Source organism: Eutrema salsugineum, unplaced genomic scaffold (genome assembly GCF_000478725.1).
Source record: "Eutrema salsugineum unplaced genomic scaffold, Eutsalg1_0 scaffold_15, whole genome shotgun sequence".
Classification (NCBI taxonomy): domain Eukaryota; kingdom Viridiplantae; phylum Streptophyta; class Magnoliopsida; order Brassicales; family Brassicaceae; genus Eutrema; species Eutrema salsugineum.
In genome coordinates, this window is record NW_006256867.1 from 112,072 (window position 1) to 130,711 (window position 18,640).

Below are 18,640 nucleotides of genomic sequence, written 5' to 3' on the forward strand. Positions count from 1 at the left end.
CACCTTTGCACGAGCTATTTATATTTGTAATTAGCACTACGCAAACGCCAAATGGAATGCACGAATCTCATGCGGATAAGAGGGATAATTTAACATTCACCACCCTCCCCACATCTATGGATTCAGTGATTTTTTATCTTCACTAACTCCATTTAGGGGATTTATAGCCATAGATTTTCATATTACTCTTATCACAAAGTATTCTCAAAGTTAAACTAAAATCAATCACATGTTTTTAAGTAAAAAAAGTGAAAATCTATTTACTACTTAGTCAAATTTAAATTTAGGTGCGTAATTTACTTTTGCTTTCAAAATATTTAGGCACGTTATTTATTTTTCCTACTGATGAGTTTTGAAGTATAAAATTTTTGTATACATTATTTATATGATACATTATCAAAGGTGAATTTTTTTTATCATTCCTATCATTTTAGATTTTGACCATGTACATGTTTTTATAAGCTTTATCAAACTATGCATCTACATTCTAAGAGAGCCATGGGATGAAATATACATCTATATGTTGTCTATATACCAATGTTGGATTTTCTTATCGTATCTTCTTAGATTTTGGATGCATAATTGTTTTATTTCATTATATTTCCTACAATTAGATGCTGTTAATTTGTTGTCTTTCTTATATCCATAACTAGTATATCATCACGAAAGCCACACTATTTCAAAAGCCATTCTAATATTTCATTTATAAAGGACCTGTTTTATAAGAATTAAAAAAACTATAAAGTGTCAATTTTTTTTTCTATAATTGTAATTTTTTTTTAAAGAACACAATTGTACAATTTGTATTTATTTAGGTAATAAACGTCAAAAAGGTAAAAATAAATTAGGAAGTTACGAATTTAATGCCGATGCATGACTCTCGTTAAAACAGATATGTTAATCATTTTCCAGATATGGCCAGAGTTGTTGTGGTCCTTGTGGAAGTGGACCTGGAAAAAATCCAGAAAAAAATTAAGATCAAATGAGCACCAAGTAAATATATTTACCCGAAAGTTTGCTTCCAAGCTATCTAACGTGTTGTGTTTTAATTTGTTAGGTTTTAAATAGGGAATCGTCTTTGTTTTTGTTTTTGTTTTTGTTTTTGTTTTAGTTTTACTATCATTACAGAATCTATGTACAGATATATAGTTTCGTACGTGGTCCTATCTATTCTCAACAATATCCTACGTATACTGTGAAGCCATTTATCAAATCAGAACTATATATTATGAGTATTAGTGAGCTGGCATAAGTTATTATTATGAAGCTAACTGTATAGCAATATATGTATACAAAAACTATATATCTGTACATACATTCTGTAACAAACTAATCATAAATTTTCCTTTTTGCACTCTCTCTCTCTCTCTCGCACGTGCTACTCTTGATAAGAACAGAATACATACTTCTCTCATTATACATCTGCTTGTATCTTAAGTTTGAAGATCTTTTCCATATCCAAAGACCCGCTCTACCATCATGCACGTCCCAATATACATATTTTAGGTTTCTTCGTAATATATATTATATCATAAAGCTAAGTACGTGCATGTGTAGGGTCAAAAGGTACGAAGATGGAATTTTTCTTTTATTCCTTTCCAGTCATCTTTTTCTCTCTCTCTCCAAACAAAAAAAGCTAATCGTTGAAACTCTCCGAGAAGTCTTCCCACGTGGGGGTTGCTACAACCGATAGACGACATTCACTCAGCAACATGGACCCATATGCATTTTGAACAAACAAAAAAAAGTAAAAAAAAATGAGGAAAATGGACTCTAAATTCGATTTTCTGAAGATCCTTCCTTGAATCATATTGAAACAAAGAAGATTTTTTTTTTTAATTAAAAAAATGACATTTCACAGACAGATTATTAGATTCCCGAATTGATCTGAATACTTAGACTAAACAAACCTAGAATTTTTAAATCTTTCTAACGAGTACGACATGATCTTACTTTGCCGTGGGACGGGAACGAAACGGCACGTTTCATCCTTGGCGTCTTGTTGTCTATGTTCTTCATTTCGTCCGATTCAACCACAACAGCTAAACTCCGGCAACTGTTTCTCTCCACAGGCTGAGCCTTGGGAACGTCAACACACGGTTCTTTGGCTGCGACTGAGTCTGCAATCTGACTTGAGCCGCCGCGGCTAGCCATGAAGATACGTAGACCAATCAAGATGAGAAGAGGAAGACATATCAAGAACAATGCGTAGTAAATGATCCACACGAATCCACTGTGGCTCTTTCCGTGACATAACCACTCAATGGCTAAGGCAATTCCTGATGCGAACGTTGCGAAGCTGCTTATCCCGAATACTCTTACGATCGCCGGATTCGGAATTTCCAAGAATGCTCTCGTTTTGGCCACCCAACCAACAGTCTCTGCCGGCTGCGAAAGGGTCTCCACTTTCTTCATCTCAGTTTCTTTTTGTTTTCTCGAGGAACACTCGAAAGGTGAGTAGGTGACTCGTTAAAGTTATTATATAAACCAATCACTAATTCTTAAACTTCACTGTTCTGTTGAGATTTAAAAAAAAAAAAAAAACTAGTATAGTGGTAAAAAAAAGATATCGTAATCTTGACTGTTGAGATTTGGTTTTTTCCTAGTAAAAAACAGATTTTTTTTTAATCTAATTTTCATTAATACATCAAAACAGAATACAAGAAATAATACAACGTAGAATACATTGGTGGAATACGGGTAAATACGGGTAAAATACTAAGCCGGCAGGAATACAGGTAAAATACTAAGCCGGCAGAAATACAGGTAAAATACTAAGCCGGCAGGTTCCAAACTTTCGGAGACAAAGCTCCAAAGACCGGAAAAACTAAGAAACATCAAAAAAAAAAAAAATTATTAAGCCTTTAAAGACAATATTGAATTACAGAAGAAACAAAAAATTTGAGAAGATACAAGCCGAAAATCAAAGATCCAAAACACAGAAGCCAAATCTTAGATTAGAGCAATACCAATCAGAATCAGATTCAAAACACTCCTTATAACTACAAGAAAGAACTGGATGAGACGGCAATATAACCTCTTTATATTGCTCCGGGAAAGATGAAGCAGAGCCATCGACGATTCAAGGAGCACTTTACTCATCATGAGAGATAGAAGCAAGAAGTAGCCAACCATGATGAAAACCTCTACATCTCAGATGGAAAAGGAACCGTAGGACCGTCTATGCTGAAAAAGAATTTGGCCAGATCTGACACAAAGATTGAAGAAGAGACACCAAATGAGCAGCAAAACACAGACCTAGAAGGATCTAAGAATTTTCGAGCAAATCCAAACAGATTTTTAAAATTAATACCGAAAATCAATCAGTTCTATAAAATAAAAGTTACAAAACCCGATTACAATAATAAACAACTAAAAAACACAACCTCGGTGCTGTGGAAGCCGCCAGAACTGCAGATCTGAGACTGCAATTTTATTCCTTCTCTCACTTAGAGAGAGAAGCCATATAAAATATATATAACTTATTCGTAAGTTTTGATGGTTTTTCCCTTAGTCAAATTTTTTTTTATGGCTCTGACACTAGTTTTTTTTCTTCTTCGTCTCAAGGGTTAAGTGTTGTCTTAAATTTGTCCAGAGGTCCTTGTGTATGACGAACTCCAAAATGTTAATTATATTTTGAACTGAATTGGCAAAAATGGTTTGACATAAAAGAAAATCTGTCACTTACACTTTTCATCTCTCTAATTTTTCTCTGCCTCTGGCTTCTATAAATGTTTTCTAGAAAATCAACAATACAAAAAATGTGTACAAACAAAGCACACACATTTTTGTCTTTGATATACTTTAATTAGTTTTACCACATTCATCAAACAAATTACTATATATATGATGAATACTTTCAGCATTTTTAATTATTTTGGAAGAAATTTATTACAATGTTAACTTACAAATAATTAGTTTTATAGAAAAACATGATTTATAAAATTGAACTGCGTTAACTTATTTAAAAGAGCTAGAGTTTAAATCTTATAAATTTGGCATAAATATGTTAACCTATGTATGTTAATATTATGTGTGATATGTTTACATATTTATTGACTAAATAATCTAAAATTTATAAATGAAGATAAGTGATTTTGAGAGAAAAAAGCAAGTAATTTAACCATCAAATTTGAAAGATAAAACTCAATTATATTGGAAAACATTGATTTAACTGAACAAGATGAAGAAAACAAAATATATTATTTGATATGACAGCAATAATTATCCTTAAAAACTTACGAATACATTATATATTTTACACAAATAAACATTTCAAACACTTTATAAACAATTTCAAAAAACAAAATTATTTACATATAGAAGGTGACACAAAGCAACAAAGAGAAGTATATCTTTCATAACACATTTGCACTTTCCCACCATTTTGCTCTAAATACAGATCATATTAGCTAGAAACAAATATTTAGTGTTTGCCATTTTGATTGTAAGGCCATAAAAAATCATTAAGCTAGCAAATGGCTGAAATCGGATAGTAGAAATTCAGCTTTTATATATACAAATCCTGTATTCTATTTTTTTCTTTTTCCCGCCCCCACCCACACCCACACAGAAACCCGTTAAAATCCTTTCAGATCCAACGGCCAAAGCGGCAACATGTCAGCAATCCATATATCATTGAGAGAAATAACTACATATATATATATGTACGTATAGCTCAAGTAATAAAATCAAATCTGACACGTCCTCGATCCACTTAGTATATATAATTAATTAACACTTCATTAGATTAATGATAGTAAATTAATTTCTGTAAATCGCAAAATTTGTTTCCACACAGAGAGAAATGGTTCGCTCAATGCTCACCATTGTTTCCACGGCGTTCTAGCGACCACCATGGCTGGGATATTCTCGATATTCGGCGTGGACGTAGACGATAAGCTAGCAAATCAAGCCCGGGGTGCTCATCCCTACATTCAGAGGTTTCGCACGGCGTATTGCATTTGTTTGGTCATCCATGCTTCTATTTTCCTAGCGTTTTATTTCATTCACCAGGATTCTATTCGCTCGTGCATCCTATTTGTACTGAATCACTGCGGTCTGTACCTGTGTGCTCTCATGGCTCACAGACAACCTACCTAGCGCAATTGGTACCACAATCTTCTGTGTATGGCTCTCTTTCTCTATCTTATACAAAATGTTTATTGAGATTGGTCAATGACGGAAAAATTTTTGACTAGGGGAAAAACCATCAAAACTTACTAATACATTATATATTTTTCACATTGCTTCTATAAATGTTTTCTACAAAATAATTAATAAAAAAATGTGTACAAACAAAGTACACACATTTTTATTTTTGATATGTTGTACTTTAATTAGTAAATTACCACATTCATCAAACAAACTATTGTGCATATTATTTTTTTTGGTACGAAGAGGGAAGACAAAGTGTCTCCCTTGTTTTATTTAAGAAAAATCGTACAAAGAATCACTCCCGCACAAGTCGCGGTCGTGTAAACCCATTAACATCATCCACCCAGATCTCATGAACACATTCTGGAGTAGATTGTAACAGAAAAAAACCTAACGGTAGAGAGAATGCATAGTTCGCCAATCCATCTGCAAGACGATTAGCCTCCCTATACACATGATTGATTCGGACAATCCAGTCCTTCGCTAAAAAGCCATAACACAAATGTACTAGGAATAACAGAGGGTGAGCATCACTAATCCCTGTCGTAAGGAAGCCCACCACAATCTCTGAATCCACCTCAAGCTCCACTCGTGTAACTCACTGCTCCCAAGCAATGTAGAGCCCGTAATACACTCCCCATAACTCGGCTAACGGAGCCGAGCAAATGCCAATATTCAGCGCAAACCCACTCCTCCAGTTCCCCTCACTATCCCGCAAGACTCCGCCAGCTGTAGCCAAACCCGGATTCCCATGTGACGCTCCATCCGTGTTTAACTTGAACCAACCATCTTGCGGCATAGACCACGCAACTTGTCTTTCAACTCGCAAACTTAGACTTGTTCGACCCGTCTCCTTCACATGTAGCCCATACACTTCCTTACTCAACTCTCTGATGAAACGAGTCCAATCACGACATCTTCTTTTCTCTCCAAAGGCATTCCCACACCTCCATTTCCATCCCCACCAAATAGCCATCCCAAAGATCGTCGACCAAGCCATTAAGTAAACATCTCGATTCGTTCCTAAGCTTATATAAATCCATTCGAGTAAAGATTGTCCAAAAAATTCCCGTTGGTGGCGCAGCGAGACAATTCTCCTCCAAATCCCCTCCATTGCGGGACAGTCACACAGTACGTGGAGGATTGACTCCTCTCCTCCCTTACAAACCGGACAAGTGCTCGTATCACTGAGATGTCTTCTATGTCTCTCCTTATTTGTCATGACTACCTGATGAACCACCAACCAAATAAACATTTTAACCCTCTCGGGTACCAAAACCTCCCAAACCCGATCAAAGAAACTCTGCATATTCACCCCATGAGTCACCTCTCTCGTGATAAGATCATACGCCGAGCTGACCAAGAAATCCCCACTTTGATTTGCGCCCCAAGACAGCCTGTCCTTAGCGCCCGTTACATCATCAACCACCATAGATGTAAGCTGTAACCGTATGTGAGCAGGTACATATTGAGCGATACGATCCATTTTCCATCCCATACCCGTTCTCCACATATCTCAAACACAAACATCCTGTAAATCCTTCGGAACTTCCCCTATTACTATCTCTGAAAGGGGCTCATGCAAGAGCCATTTGTCCTTCCAAAAACTGATCGTATGTCCATCTCCAAGACACCAAATCACTCCTGGAAAGATCACTTCTCTCACACCTAGCCGTATACTTCTCCATGTGATCGACCAGTTACCTTTGGTCGCAAGCCATGATGGATCTTTAACATCTTTAATCTTATATTTGCTGCGTAATACCTGAGCCCATAGGCTCGTATCCTCCTTCAGCAATCTCCACCTGATCTTTGCAAGGAGCGCTTTATTCATATCCGAAGCTCTCCTTATACCCAACCCTCCTGCTCTCTTCGGGCGACAAAATTTTTTCCAAGCTCATAGGTGCTGTTTCTTCTTCTCCTCCGTGCTACCCCAGACAAAAGATCTTGAGGCTTTCTCTAGACCTTTTAAAATAGACTATGGTAAAGCAATATCACTCATCGTATGCACCGGTATCGAAGCTAAAACTGATTTTGTCAAAGTAACTATACCAGCAAAGCTTAACATCCTCCCTTTCCATCCTGCCAACTGCGACGATACTTTCTCAAGAACCTCCCCAAAAGTCTCTTTATTAATTCTTCTTTGTAAAACCGGAATCCCCAAATATTTCCCCAACTCTCTTGTCGATTGGATACCGCTCACGTCGCTTATTGCCTTCTCGACGTCTCGATCAACATTGTTCGAGAAAAAAGATCTTTGACTTCTCTAAACTGACTTTCTGTCCCGACGCATTACAGAATCGTTCGAGTACACTCCGAATAACTCGAATCTGACCCACCGATGCTTCCGCAAAAAGGATTAAGTCGTCCGCAAAGCATATATGGGATAATTTCGGGCCACCCCGAGACAGACTAATCGGTTTCCATGTCTTCAATCCAACCGATTCTTCAATGAGGTGACAAAGCCTCTCCATACATAAGACAAAGACATATGGGGAAAGTGGATCCCCTTGTTTTAGACCCCGAGCCGGTGTAAAACCATCCGTATTCTCTCCATTCCACAACAAGCTCATCTTTGGCTCCTTAACACACATGAGAACCGACCGTATCCAAGACTCTGGAAGTCTAGCCGCTCGAAGCGTATCCTCCAGGAAATCCCATCTAATGCGATCATAGGCCTTCTGTAGATCAAGTTTCAGGAGCATCCATCCTCTCTTTCCTTTCTTACGTCTCATTGAGTGTACAGCTTCTTGTACCACCACAATATTATCTAAGCTTAATCTCCCTAGTATAAAGCTTGATTGAGCTGGCCCTATCAGCTTCTCCATTATATGCTTCAACCGTATAACCATAGTCTTTGTAATTATTTTGAATAAAACATTACATAGACTAATCGGGCAGAACTGCATAATTTTCTCTCGTTTCAACACCTTTGCTATTAACACCACAATCGCATCATTAGTTCCACTCAGTAGAATCCCTGTCTCAAAAAAGTCCAAGACGAACCGAACTACTGAGTTCCCAACGACATCCCAACAAATGTGATAGAATACCGGTTGGAAACCATCCGGCCCTGGAGCTTTATATATTCCCATACTCTTGATTGCAACCTCGACTTCTGAAGCCGAGAAGGGTTTATTCAACTCTCGGAAATCTCCTCCATTTAACCCGACAAACCCTTCCTGCGGCAAACTCTCCACAACTACATCCACATCGTCCATAGAATACAATCGCTTGTAATAATTGATCGCCAGCTCCTAAAGCTCTTTTCCCTCCGAAATCCATCTACCCTCATCATTTCTCAAACTCTCAATCTTGTTTCTCTTACGGCGCACAATAGTCGTAGTATGAAAGAATTTGGTGTTCCGATCACCCAGAACTATATATCTCTCCCTCGACTTTTGAAACCACAAAACTTCTTCTTGTTCCAAGATGGTGTCAAATTCTTTTAGCAACTCGTCCTCCTTTGCCAAAAGAACATCGGTTTGGTTCAATTCTAAAGAAGTTTGAACCTCCTGGATCTCGTGTATCAATCTCTCTTTCTTCTGGTGTATATCTCCAAAAACCTCCTTATTCCATCTCTTCAAAGACATACGAAGTCTATTAAGTGCTTCCGGTGTACTAATACCTCCATTCCAGGATGTTGCGAGCAACTCTTGAAACTCTCGTGCTTCAGCCAAGCAGCTTCAAATCTAAAGGGTCTCCTACGCGGATTTCCTCTAGTTTCTGGAACCAGCTGCATATGGATTGGAGCATGATCGGAGGATAAAAAAGGCAAATGAGTAACGATCGCTTCTTGCCATTTTAATCTTGCTTGGGCGCAACATAGTACCCTATCCAACCTCTTAGCCACAAAGGTACCCTCCACTCGGCCTCGTTTCCATGTGAATTTACTTCCTTTGAAACCCATGTCAATCAAAGAGAGCTCATTCAACCAATCTCCGAAGGCTAAAGAATCCGGTGACAACCTCCCATTCCCTCCAGTTCTCTCATCAAGCCGCAGGATAGTATTGAAATCTCCACCAATAAAAAGGGGTTGATTGATTCCCCTAATCACCTGGCTCAACTCACCCCATAAACCACTCCGTCGACTTACTGTCGGAGCAGCATATACGACAATCAAGTGCACCACGTCCAACCCATTCGTAACTCGTGCATGTACAAACTGAGACGTTGACAAAATAATGTCAATCTCCCCCACTTCGGATTTCCACAGTAACCATATTCCCCGCTCTGCCCAACTGCATCTACTCGGAAAGACTTCTCAAAACCAAGACCTCAACAAATGTTCATCGCCTTATCTCCCCCCGCATGAGTTTCAAACAAGGCTAATACATTCGTCTTATATCTCTTCAACATATAACGAATTGATCTCCGAAAATTGGGTTTATTCGCCCCCCGGCAATTCCACAATAAGCAATTCATCGATACTTGATGTTTAATAATCCAAAGAATTACCGGGGCAACCCGTTATGCCCCATGAGCCTTTTCCACATTCGTCCGCAAGCTCCCTTCGAACTGCATAGAGCTTGTTTCCGATACACTTGCTGTCTCTAAACGAGAATGTCGTAGATCTTTGCTACCCATCTCCCCACTTTGGTCTGTTGCAAACACTCCACCTCTCTCTCCTGCATTCTCTTTCTCGACACGAAGTCGTTTACCAGAAGTAGACAAATGCAACTCTCCTTTCGTCGTCCCAAAAACCAGACCCCTCATGGGCCTATTTGAATTGCCTTTGGCCTTTTGTCTCCCAGTCTCGTTGGGCCTTTGACTCACTCTCTTTGATCTACCGGCCCAACTTTTAGCCCATTCTTTTGCTTACCCGAAGCCCCTCCACGTCTCACGTCCATTCCTTGTTCCCTACTTTTAATGTTCCTCTGTTTATTCACCATAACATGGTTTTCCTTATCCTCCACATCCCTATTAACTGTATTTCCTAATTCTGCAGTATCCTAATCCTCCTCCAAATTTCCAAATCGATTCGAAATTATGATACTTTCTCCCCCATGATTTGCGGGATCTCGCATAAATTCCGACTTTCCTCCTGCTAAGCTCCTCCCGCCGTAAAAACAATCTGGCTCGATAACACCGGACTCTGTCTCCCTGTTCTCCTCACCTCCGTGAAACCATCATCTGGTTCCTTGTTTGCAATCCCGCCACTACCTCCATGCGGAGCACTAACGTCATTCACATTCTTTGTTGACCCCTGAGGACAAGTATGCACAAGATGCCCATACATACCACACCAAGAGAAAATTGTTGACAAACCCTCATAGGCTACAAAATATCTCTCCCCGTTAATGAGAACCGTTCCCTTCAATGGCTTTGCTAAATTCACCTTGACGCATACTCTCGCAAATCTTGCCCTCTCTAAGTTGAGAGTGGTATCATCCACACGAATAGGCTTCCCTAATCCCCTTGCTATCCCCATCAGAATTGACTTATGGTATAAATTCACTGGGATATTAGACAATCGAACCCAAACAGGTGTTGTAACAATGTTGTCACTCAGCGGATCAAACTCAGGCGACCAAGCTGGCACCGTAAGATAACTCCCAAAAGCCCTCCATGGCCCTCCTGTCAATGCTGCCATATACTCCTCCTCCAATCCAAACCGAACCATAAAGAATTGCCTGGGTAAATCAATGACAAACATCGACCCTTTAGGTTGCCACATCTCTTTAAGTTTCCGGTTTAGAACTGCGATATTGATATTCCTTCCCAAAACCTTCACTATCATGCAGTTCTTCCACAGGCCATGCATCGCTTCCAGTACCTCTTTCTCTATCGTCACCACTGGTTCACCATCCTCCCCATTCGGAAACTCCACCTTCAATCTTGCCGAGACAAACTCATCATTCAAAACCTCCTCTGGATTCGGCCTTCCCCCAACACTCGAGCCTCTAACCATCTTCGCCCACGATCCAGATAAATTCGGTGGTTTATCCGGTGGTCTCTCCTTCTCTCCAATTTCCATCATAGTTGCACTATGATCAGCCAGCCCCAAAACCCTAAAATCACCGTCCATACCTTTTTTTTTTTAATTACTGTGCATATATGATGAATACTTTCAATATTTCTAATTATTTTGATTTTTTTTATTGCAATGTAACTTACAAATAGTTAGCCTTACAAAAATATTTCATAAAATTTAACTGTGCTAACTTATTTAAAAGTGCTAAAGTTTAAAATCTTATAAGTTTTGCATAAATTGATAAAGGTGTAAGAAAAAAATGTGTTATTGTTTCTGTATATGTTAACATTTAGATATATATGTGTTAATATTATGTGTGACATATTTATTGACTAATAATCTAAAATCTATAAATGAATATACAAGTGATTTTAAGAGGAAAAACTCTAAAGTAAGTAATTTAACCATCAAATTTGAAAGATAAAACTCAAATATATTGGAAAAAATTGATTTAACTGAACAAAATGAAGAAAATAAAATATATTATTTGATATGAGAGCAATAATTATCCTTAAAAACATACACTACTTAATTTTTTTTACTGGGGCAGTTGACCCCATCCAACTAAAAAAACATACAGCTTTTGGATTTGTAAAACCGTAGAGGCTACTTGATAGTGATGTAACGGTTAGTCCCGTGCCTAGCCCAATAGTCTTTAAGATCAACAGGGCAAGAGAGCTCATATCCTTCCGCTGCTAAACGGCTTAGCAATCTGGAGAAAACGTTTCCGCTCATTTTCCTACCGCCCACTCGAGAATGCCTCTTGTTTGGCATCTGCGGCAATGGATACTGTGACAGAGTGGTTGTGCAGCAAGACGATTGCCAACCACCATTTCCCCATTTGTAACACTGATGTGCTGATCCTGTGCATGTGCACACCGGCACTGGCATTGTCGTCTCGTCGAAGGTGACTAAGTTCAAACCCACATCGTTACTGTCCCAATCTGTTCTACTCTTCTTTCCAGGAGCAGCAACTCCACGGTTCAGATCTTCACCAACTTTCTTTCCTTTTGCTTGTCCTTGCTTCTTCCTTTTGCTCACCTTCTTCTCTGCGGGAATGGTCGTTATAGGGAAGACATCAGGCTTGTGGGTTTCTCCGAAACTGAAACCATCATCCACGTCATAGCGCTGCTTCCCACCGGACAAAGCAAAGTTGAGGCTGTTTTCATGGTGTTGAAGAGCAGCAAATGCAGTGTCTCTCTCTATCAAGGCTTTATCTCTTTCAGAGAGAGCTTTGTCACGTTGCTGAAGCGCTTCATCTCGAGCTGCTACTGCTTCCCTTTTAGCTGAGACGGCTTGGTTTCTTTCCTGTACAGCTGCGTCCCTCTCGGCAAGGATGGACATGATCTTCTTGTTCATCACAAGCGCATTGTGCTGCTCTTTTATCTGATGCTGAGGCATCATATTCCACTGTACACACACATTCGTTGCTTAGATACAACTATCAAAGTAAGAAGATTTCTTATTTGAAAGAAACCAAAGCTTTGTCAATCTTACCATAGTAGATTGTGCTCCTTTCAAGTGATCTGGCTTGTACCGCCCATTCTCATACTGTCCACCGTTCTCCATCCTCTTTTATCTTCAAAAGAGAATATCAAACACTGTGATTCGATCTCTGAAACAACATTGACAAGTCAGAATTACTTTTCAGATATTTATCACAGAAATGCAATCGAAGATCTCTCTGAGCTCGCAGTTTGTTTACTTTCATCAAATTGGCAGCCATTAGAATAAAACAAAGCAAAAATCTCAACTTTAAGACAAATCTCTGATTTCTCGTATTCGAAACTCTTGTATCATTTCCCAGTTAGGGTTCCGTCATTAGCATACACCAAAATGAATCTAAACTCGCTTAGGAAACAGGTCACAAAGAACAATTACGAAAATTCGAACAGTGTAGATTAAGTCACACGATCAAAGAGGTGAAATCAATCTAAAGCTTGCGTCGTCAGCTTACAAAGCAACAGAAATTCCGAAAAAAAAAATATGTAAAACGGGGTGGAAAGAAAACAATTTCAAATTGGAAGCAAGACTCGATAACGAAAAGGGGGCGCGAAAGCTTACGAATTTCTCGAGTAGTGGAAGAAATGGGCAATGGATTATTGAGAAGAAAGATCTAGGAAGAACAAAAGATAGTGTCTCTCTGTAAGAGAAAGGCAAGGGAAGAAGCAGAAAGAGAAAGAGCTCAATACTTGATTTGACATTTACCAAAATACCCACGACGGAACTACCAAACAAGTACAAAGGTCAAGGTCACACTCGTCTTTTATTATGATTTCCTCTCAGTGCAAAGTACACGTTTAAAAGGGAAGGATCTTCAATTGTGGATAGCATAAAAAACAAAGAAGATATAAAATATTCCTCTTTTTAGACTAGGGAAATCATAATCATTTTAATAACATGAGTTCATGTAGGCTCACACACATTTGAGAATGTCCCAGTGAAGCTATAGCTTCTTCTCTTATTCATATAGTCGATAGAGAGAGAGAGAGACAAGAATAAGATCATCAAGCGTAGAGATCAATGCCCCAAAACTTGGCCGGTTGGTTCGTACGGTACTTTCTGTCCATGCTTTTGATCACTTCCATGTCTTCTTTTGTCAGTTCGAAGTCAAACACCTGAAAATTCTCTTCCAATCTCTCAGGTTTCGATGTCTTTGGTATCACCACCGTGTTCCTCTGGATTCCCCACCTCAGGACAACTTGTGCCACTGTCTTTTTGTACTTCTCGGCCACTCCCTGTATTCGTAAGAAGGATTCATCAGTAACCAAGTCCTTTTTAACTCTCAAAAGTTCAATCTTTTAACTGTTTTAATCAAAACTATATAACTAAACTTAGAGGATCGGCTTGCTTACTTTGAGAGCTGGGTCATCCAGACATGACACAGTACCAAACCACTCTGCGTTCGCCGTGGCACCTCCTAGAGGAGTATGAGCGGTGACACAAATACCGTGCTTCTGGCAGAATTTGACAAGAGAATCACGTTGAAAGTAAGGATGTGTCTCGATCTGATTCACTGCAGGCTTGATCTTGGAGTAAGCCAAGCAATCTCTCGTTAGAAAGACGTCATAGTTACTGCAAAAACCAAATGGTCAGAAAACAAAAATCAGAAACCAGCGACTAAACAAAAGGAGTTGTTAAGATACTGTGAGAAAGTTTTGAGGCTGATTACAATAAAAACGACACATCCATCACACATTGAGTTCGATAAGTAACAACCAAATATTTAGATGATTTTCTTTGTTAGTAGCCTATACCTGATTCCAATGCTGCGGACCAAACCCATAGATACAAGCTTTTCCATGTCATGCCATGTAGTTTCCAGAGAAATAGTCGTGTCTATGTCCAATACCCCATCATCGCCCAAAGCACTATCGGTGGTTCCAACTCCTGCAAGCACATATAGAGAGGGGAATGCTTACATGTTAAGGCTTATCATTCTGTGAGTTAATTGTTAGAGACTTCAGTAAATAGCTTGAAATTGGCCGGTAAGATAGGAGGGTGAAACAAAAATACATTAGTCTCTACCTGAGACTTATAATACATGAATAAGGCAGATATCTCACCAGTGTGCTTCGTTGCTACAGGAAAATGAACGAGGTAAAGGTCGAGATAATCAAGTTGAAGTTTCTTGAGACTGTCCTTGCACGCCTCAATAACATGGCCATGGTCTGAATTCCATAGCTGCGAAACCAAGACAGATCAGAGCTCAGAAGTTTCTCCCTTTTTCATTATTCAAGCTTAAAAACCAGCGATTAAGATGATAGCTATGTATTTTGGTGAAATAGAATCCGTGTCGACCTTGGTCGTAATGAAGAGATCCTCCCTCTTGACTAGACCCGTCTTGAATGCTTCTGCGAGAGCCTCACCAACTTCGGCTTCGTTCTTATAATCAGCTACACCGAGTAACACCAACACGCCGAAACAATGTTACATAATAAGATGCAAAAGACTCATAAACTCCCAATTTAAAGACATGGAACAAAGCTAATCCCATAAATAATACTCAGAGACAAAACTTGCTCTGCGAGCTTTTTATATAAATAACTAAAAACTAAAGACTTGATCATTCCATGATTCCAGATACTTTTTTTTTGGGGTATGATGATTCCAAATACTTATAACTTCAGATAAATCCAAAGATCTTGATAGAGGTTAGCTCAGGAGGATTCACTTAGCTAACATGTTCACAGGCTAGAACTAGAAAACCCAAATCATAGCCTTTTTCCAAGTAAAAAAATTACATCTTTCAACAAGTTAAAACAAACCCAGTGTTCTATTCACATCTCCAGACGAACCCGAAGCAACAAAAAAATCCGAAATGAAAAAAAGTTACGAGTTACAGAGTCAATAGTTACCAGCACAGTCGAGATGGCGATAGCCGATCTTGAGGGCATTGATGATAAGGTCTCGGATCCCTTCCTTCTCCATTCTCCACACTCCTAAACCGACGATCGGCATCTTGTAGCCACTGTTGAGTGTTATCTCCATTTTCAGCTCTTCTTCTTCTTCTTCTTCCTCTTCCTGATTGGGTAAATATCTGCTCAGATTGAGAGTTTCTCAGTCGACTGTTTTGGCCTACGCACACGTTACTAAAGATGATTGATCCGATGGTTTCAAAACTTCATGAAGCCTCAAAACCTTACACTTAGGCCCAATGGGCTAAAAAATATCCTAGGGCCCGATACGCACCGTATGTTCTATATTTATCAATCGTGAACATTATTCCAAGTTAACTTCTTCTTGTGTTGGGCATCAATTTCCTTTTCTTCTTCTTTTCTTCTCCCTCACAGGTAATTGATTGATTCTAGTGGTCGGTAGCTCAATCGATACTCTCCCTAGTTTTCGTCTCTCTCTAGCTTTCAATTCCAAGTTTTCTCAGATTTGTTTTGTATATAGATCTCCTCGCGCTTATACGATATAGCAGAATTTGTGATCGGATTCTTCTTTTTTTTTTTTTTTTTTTTCGGTGAGGCCTATAAGAATTGGTGAATAATCTAGGTTTCCAAGGATCTTGATGTTGGTGGGTAGGTTTCAAAAGGTGAAATTTTGTGAATTCTAGATGGTTCTAGACATTCTTCGAGTTTAGGTTTTCTTATCTGTTGCGGAGATTCGAGTTTGAGGTATCAGGTTTTTAGTTATCTAGGAAAGTCACCGAATTTGATTCTCCGGCTGGATGGAATTGTTTGCCCACAATTGATTATCGGTTCATTCTCGCTAGCGTAATGAAACCCTAAAATTTAGGACTTTCTGATTCCAATCACTCAGTGATTCATCTAATTGACTCGTGTGAATTTTCTTTGTTTGTAGGTTGAAATTTGGTTGCCTGCATTATCTTACTCTTTTTGTCCACCAGCAAAACTATGGTAAGTGTCTTCTTCAGGTTTTAGCCGTAAAGGGTTATTTTTAAAACCGTTGATTTTCAATCTAGCTTAATGATCCGCTGGTTTGTCTAAACCCCAATACTTAACACAATGCAGTTTTTCGATGGATACCACCATTATCATGGCACAACCTTTGAGCAGAGTTATCGGTGTTATCCGGCATCTTTTATTGACAAGGTTTGATTTCGTCCGTCTACTTCTTTCATTTGATATCTTGAACCTGGGAGTAATTTGTAATGTTAAAATCTTTGTCGTCTTCATGTTCCACTGTCTGAATTCTTAACAAAGCTGAGACTCGAGATTGGAATTCTTCATGCTTGACCTTTAATTTCGAGTTTCTAATCTCTGTTTCCTTTTCTCTTCCTGCAGCCACAAATCGAAAGTGGAGACAAGAGTAAGACTTTTTTTTGTTATCTAGACACTGATGTGTGTTTTCCAGTCAATGTTACTATTTCCATTTGTTCAAGTTTGAAGTTTGACTTATGTTAAAATGTTTTTCAGTTATAATGCCACCATCAGCCCTTGATCGTCTGGGTATGCCACTACTTGCTTTCTCTTTTGAATTTTGTTTAGTAAGGGTTAAACTTAAAACAATTATCAGAGTGCTAATATCGAGGAAAATTTCCAGCCTCTTTGCATATTGACTATCCGATGCTGTTTGAGCTTCGTAATGCTGGAATTGAACGTGTGTCTCACTGTGGAGTCCTTGAGTTCATTGCAGAAGAAGGCATGATTTACATGCCATATTGGGTAAGTATCTGTTTCCTTTTTGATTGTCCATTGAAATACTCGGGGATCATGCGGCTTCAATACGCTAATTATTTGCTACTTTGATCCAATCCAGATGATGCAGAATCTGCTACTGCAAGAAGGTGACATTGTGAGAGTTAGAAATGTCACACTTCCAAAGGGAACTTATGTTAAACTACAGCCCCACACTACGGACTTTCTGGATATATCTAACCCAAAAGCCATGTGAGTCCTCATTTAGTTCTCTCTTTTTTTCTTTCTTTTCCCCAATTTCATGTTGATTATTGCTTGCAGAATGTCTAAAAAGTATTTCCATATCGTCTGTGTCTTGCTGATGATTGAATGAACCTTGCAGCTTGGAGACTGCTTTGAGGAATTACTCATGCCTAACCACTGGAGATAGCATTATGGTTCCATACAACAATAAGAAATATTTTATAGATATAGTTGAAACAAAGCCTGCTAATGGAATCAGCATCATAGAAACAGACTGTGAGGTTGATTTTGCACCTCCTCTTGATTACAAGGAGCCTGAACGTCCCACAGCACCTGCTGCAGCTAAGGGTCCGGCAAAAGGTATGTAACAATGGACATGGAATCGTAAGATGGAGTTACTATTTAGCTTCTAGTTGTTATATATCATTGGGTTTTCTTACTTTCTAAATTTCACAGCTGAGGAGGTTGTGGCTGAGCCTGAACCAAAGTTCAACCCTTTCACGGGATCTGGACGACGGTTAGATGGGAGACCTCTTTCCTATGAGCCCCCGCCTGCCTCTTTCTCATCCTCTAGTTCAAAAGACAAACAACCTGCTGTTGCTAATGGTAATGGACAGTCATCTGTAGCAAGTAGCTCAGAGAAATCTGCGCGAAAGGCTCAAGGAAAGCTTGTGTTTGGTGCCAATGCAAACCGTACTCCCAAAGAAGCTCCAAAGGTATTCATATAAACATTTTTGATGAATGAGAAACTGCAATGGAATTGAGAGACAAGTACAAATGATTGTTCCTCTTAAAAAATTTTCTTCAGGTTGGAGCTGGAAAAGAGACAAAACAGGAGGAACAGGAGAAGAAAGAAGATCCTAAGTTCCAAGCTTTCACTGGAAAGAAATATTCATTGAGAGGTTGATCAACTCGCACAATCAGTTCGCTCAGACTATTTATGATCCTCTCATGTTGTGTATTATAAGTACTAGTGCTTCGAATCAGAAAACAAATAATTTAATAAAGTTCTGGCTTTACTTCTCTGGTTCTATGTGAGAGAGAGAGGGGGAAAATCGCTTTCTATTATCAGATTTAATGCAACTTTCTTCAGTTCTCTGCTCTTTCATGTTCTTGCCTCTTACTGCAGGAGATAAGACTCTGAGCACCTCTTTCACAT

The 18,640-nt window shown here is 38.9% G+C and overlaps 4 protein-coding genes across 7 annotated transcripts; 1 reads left to right on the forward strand and 3 right to left on the reverse strand.

The window, feature by feature from the left end:
* Positions 1 to 1,929: 1,929 nt before the first annotated feature.
* LOC18022002 lies at positions 1,930 to 2,432 on the reverse strand. The gene has a single exon (XM_006404501.2). The coding sequence runs from the start codon at positions 2,413 to 2,415 to the stop codon at positions 1,930 to 1,932; it is 486 nt and encodes a 161-aa protein (XP_006404564.1). The 5' UTR covers positions 2,416 to 2,432.
* Positions 2,433 to 11,599: 9,167 nt separating this feature from the next.
* LOC18022003 (protein BASIC PENTACYSTEINE4) lies at positions 11,600 to 13,289 on the reverse strand. Of its 2 annotated transcripts, none has more exons than XM_006404502.2 (3): positions 13,196 to 13,289; positions 12,629 to 12,746; positions 11,600 to 12,541 (listed from the first exon to the last, which is right to left on the reverse strand). In XM_006404502.2, exons 2-3 carry the CDS (start codon positions 12,698 to 12,700, stop codon positions 11,738 to 11,740), a joined length of 876 nt encoding a protein of 291 aa, XP_006404565.1. In that variant the 5' UTR covers positions 12,701 to 12,746; positions 13,196 to 13,289; the 3' UTR covers positions 11,600 to 11,737. The 2 variants fall into 2 exon arrangements, with proteins under 2 accessions (XP_006404565.1, XP_024014153.1); XM_024158385.1 differs by having other exon boundaries at positions 12,629 to 12,710; positions 13,196 to 13,263.
* A 170-nt stretch (positions 13,290 to 13,459) lies between these two features.
* LOC18022004 (NADP-dependent D-sorbitol-6-phosphate dehydrogenase) lies at positions 13,460 to 15,735 on the reverse strand. Its single transcript, XM_006404503.2, has 6 exons — positions 15,490 to 15,735; positions 14,933 to 15,027; positions 14,698 to 14,815; positions 14,389 to 14,521; positions 13,987 to 14,206; positions 13,460 to 13,869 (listed from the first exon to the last, which is right to left on the reverse strand). The coding sequence occupies exons 1-6, from the start codon at positions 15,620 to 15,622 to the stop codon at positions 13,639 to 13,641; spliced, it is 930 nt and encodes a 309-aa protein (XP_006404566.1). The 5' UTR covers positions 15,623 to 15,735; the 3' UTR covers positions 13,460 to 13,638.
* Positions 15,736 to 15,865: 130 nt separating this feature from the next.
* Positions 15,866 to 18,573, forward strand: LOC18022005 (ubiquitin recognition factor in ER-associated degradation protein 1). Of its 3 annotated transcripts, none has more exons than XM_006404504.2 (10): positions 15,866 to 15,924; positions 16,442 to 16,497; positions 16,612 to 16,692; positions 16,885 to 16,909; positions 17,017 to 17,049; positions 17,144 to 17,265; positions 17,360 to 17,490; positions 17,621 to 17,841; positions 17,938 to 18,197; positions 18,290 to 18,573. In XM_006404504.2, the coding sequence occupies exons 2-10, from the start codon at positions 16,495 to 16,497 to the stop codon at positions 18,386 to 18,388; spliced, it is 975 nt and encodes a 324-aa protein (XP_006404567.1). In that variant the 5' UTR covers positions 15,866 to 15,924; positions 16,442 to 16,494; the 3' UTR covers positions 18,389 to 18,573. The 3 variants fall into 3 exon arrangements, with proteins under 3 accessions (XP_006404567.1, XP_024014133.1, XP_024014132.1); XM_024158365.1 differs by having other exon boundaries at positions 15,921 to 15,944; XM_024158364.1 differs by lacking the exon at positions 15,866 to 15,924 and adding an exon at positions 15,951 to 16,353.
* The last annotated feature ends 67 nt before the right edge of the window (positions 18,574 to 18,640 follow it).